Source organism: Rutilus rutilus (assembly GCF_951802725.1).
Source record: "Rutilus rutilus genome assembly, chromosome: 11".
Lineage (NCBI taxonomy): Eukaryota > Metazoa > Chordata > Actinopteri > Cypriniformes > Leuciscidae > Rutilus > Rutilus rutilus.
Window position 1 is genome coordinate 31086317 of NC_140216.1, and position 3587 is coordinate 31089903.

At 34.0% G+C, this 3587-nt stretch overlaps 1 protein-coding gene across 1 annotated transcript; it reads right to left on the reverse strand.

Moving 5' to 3' along the window:
• Positions 1–865: 865 nt before the first annotated feature.
• s100a10a (S100 calcium binding protein A10a) lies at positions 866–1682 on the reverse strand. Its single transcript, XM_084422855.1, has 3 exons — positions 1571–1682; positions 1325–1490; positions 866–1225 (listed from the first exon to the last, which is right to left on the reverse strand). The coding sequence occupies exons 2-3, from the start codon at positions 1463–1465 to the stop codon at positions 1058–1060; spliced, it is 309 nt and encodes a 102-aa protein (XP_084278981.1). The 5' UTR covers positions 1466–1490; positions 1571–1682; the 3' UTR covers positions 866–1057.
• Between the last annotated feature and the right edge of the window lie 1905 nt (positions 1683–3587).

A 3587-nucleotide genomic window follows, 5' to 3' on the forward strand; every position in this document is an offset into this window, starting at 1 on the left:
GATATCACAGGAGAAAAGCTAACCACACATAAACACAAACGAGAACCGACCAAGTATAATTCAAACACGACGAGTATCTACAGTCCAAACAAAGGAAACAGATAATCAACTACTAAGAACTAAAAAAGGGAACAGGAACTAAACATAAGAAGGAAACACAGGAACTAAAAAAAACACAAACATAACAATGGCAGTAGTGGTATAGTTTTAATATATAATATTACATAATATACTGTTATGTATACTAAAATGCTAAATTGACCACGCGGAAGCCACAAAATTACAGGTTTCTTTAAACATAAGCAAGAAATAGTTTTTGGAGGTTTGCTTGCTGTGACTAATGACAACATGTGCTGAAGACAAAAAGTCTAAATCATTTTTAATCTTATGTGAAATTATGACACCAAAATGTCTGTAACTTGCAGAAATATGGATTGGATATACAAAAATTATGATATAAAATATGATATAAAAAACAATTACTTTACCTTCCTTTACCGTAGCAAACGATTAGATTACACATAATAGTAATTCACATCTATGCTTAACGGTTATATTAACTCAGTTATAATCATTATGTGATGTTCTTTTTTTATTTTTATAAAAAGGTTTTCTGTGTTAGAATGTAACATTCTAATTGAGTTCTAACTTCCAACTTTCTTTCCAACTAAGCGGCCTTGTGTTCGCATTAACCATTAACAGTGGTTTGATACAACACTGGACACACCTTAAGAGTATTGTGACAATGAGGTTAAGAGAGAGAGAGAGAGAGAGAGAGAGAGAGAGAGAGAGAGTCCAAAATAGTGACGTACAGTATGTGTTGCAGCCTATAAATGTAGTTTAATAATAAAGTTCTACACATGAAGACTTTAGAAAGCTTTATTTTAAACAAAAACATTTAGCTTTTAGCACAGACATGTTTAAAGCTCAAAGAATACTGTTTGCAGGCCAAAGAGCGTTAAGTCCCGTCATACACACCCACTGTACTTTAACCTTTCAGCAAAAGTAGTTTTTATGGTTTTTCATTGGATACTGACGTACACGCATCAACACAAACTCATAGGTTCCAGCTTTGTGTTTTCGCTAACTGCGCCCTGTAGCAGGCCTCACAGGCGATGGACAAACCCACGACCAAAGACACAAACTCCTCAAAGTTCACCTCTCCATCCCCATTGGCATCCAAGTCCTTCATGATTCGGTCTACGGTGCCCGGATCCTTCTGAGACTGTAGGAAAAGAAGAGAGAGTGAAATGTGTTAAAGAAACTGGTCTGCATTTCCTATAGAAAATGAAGTTTGTGAAAGCGAATGACAGAAGATCTTCACCTTGAGAAACCCAGAGAGCTCGTTCTCCATCAGGAGTCTGAGTTCACGGCGGGTTAGGGTGCCGCTCCTGCCCTCTTTTCCAGCGTACCGGTGGAACACCATGATGAGGGATTCCATGGCAGTCTCTAGTTGGGAAGGCATGGCTGCTAACTGCTCGGGTCCAGCACTATAGAAGGCCGAAATTTATCTAATATTAACACAACCGATCTTGACAATGCAGTTAAACACACATTATAAAGAGCTTACCGTTTGGGCGTCTGAGTGAAGAATCTGAGAAGTGCTAGATATCTCTCTCAAGAATTTATAGGCCCCGGCCGAGCCCATGGGCAGGAGAAGCTCTTATCAGGGAAGTTGAGCAATTCATTACAGCACAGCATACCAATGTGTGTGAGTTAAGCGGACTATGTGTGTTCAATTTCTATTAATTAACTCAAGGTGCACAGCAATGGTAGTATTGAAACACCAGAAATCGCACACTACATATATAGGCTATATATTTTTATGAGCTGACATTGACTGCATATTCCTATCGGCCAAGCTTTATAAATTAGTCATGCCTACCACATATCGCTAACTAGTGTCCATATAGCAGTATGCTGAAAAATATCTTAGCAACTGCAACACCCACAACATTCCAACATCGTGAATTGGACCAATGATTTGATTTTTCTCACATTTCTCACATGTTTGGAACTCTGAAGTAAACTACAGCAGAACACATTTCTATATAGAGCTAGACAATACAATTAAAATGCTTAATACTATTTGGAAAACATATCACATACATAAAGTAAAATAAATATCGGTTTCCACTGACTGATTTTTTATGATTCTTTAATTTCTATAAATTTTCTATAATTAAATTTTTTTTATCTTAAATATATAATCTGTATATAATATATTAATATATCATTTATATATACAGTATATATATATATATATAATAAAAATATAGATTTATTAGCATATATATATGCTATACAAAAAAAGTTGCTGCCTTAAAATTTTAAGTACAATAAACTTTCAGTGGATGTTTAAGTTCAACTTAAATTACATTAAACTGATTTAATAAAAATAGTTGAATTTTGTTTAAAATTGCTTAACTTATTTTGGTGAGTAAAAGCAACGTTAAAAACATATGTTGTCATAACTTACTGATCATATCATTTTTACAGTGTATATCATAGGCCTATATATATTAGATTTAGGATGTTAAATACAGCAGGAAAATGACAAGTAAATACAATGAATGAATGAATGAATGAATGAGACTGAAAGAGATGCACATAATAGCCTACTGATGAATAATTTAAAAGATTATTTTACTAAATTAAATTAAATTAAATTAAATTAAATTAAATTAAACAAAATGTATTCATTTGATTTCTGCGTTACTTAACCCTTTGGTCACCTTCTGAAAATGATGGGAGAAACATATCTTTTCGAAACTCTTAATAAATTGAAGTCACTGGCTGTCGACACCTGCTGGTCAAACTCAGCCCAATCAATTATATTGGAACTTTTTACAAAACAATTTCATGTTTTCATGAAAGTGTAATCTATTGAATGTAATCTACAAATAAATAAATAAATACAATTAAATTAAATAAGGACGTTCTGTAAAATTCGCGTTGTTTTATTAATGTGTAGGCCTAGTGCTTGTTTAGTGTGTTAGCCATTAAAGGGATAGTTCACAAAAAAAATACAAAATAATAGTAATAATAATACAAAAAATTATTTCGTCATTTACTCACCCTCAAGTTGCTCTAAACCTGTATGAGTTTCTTTCTTCTGCTGAACACAAAAGAATATATTTTGAAGAATGTCGGTAACCAAACAGTTGATGGACCCCATTGACTTCCATAGTATTTTTTTTCCTACTATGGAAGTCAGTGGGGTCCATCAACTGTCTGGTTACAATACCGACATTCTTCAAAATATCTTCCTTTGTGTTCAGAAGAAGAAAGAACTTAATACAGTCTTGAAACAACTTGAGGGTGAGTTAGTAGGCTAAATGATGACAGAATTTTCATTTTTAAGTGAACTATCCCTTTAAGTAGCCTAACATCTGCACAGTTTCACTTTTTACAGTGCTTGTGTTTTACAATGCCGATGTTTTAAAACGACTGGAAGAGAATGTCAGTTTGACTAAAATACACTGATAATACCAAGAAACGCAAAATCTAAGTTGTGACATTGGCCGTCCTGAAATAGGCTGGTCTCAGTAATCGCGCTGCTGATGGAGGACGTGCTCGTTGCCACG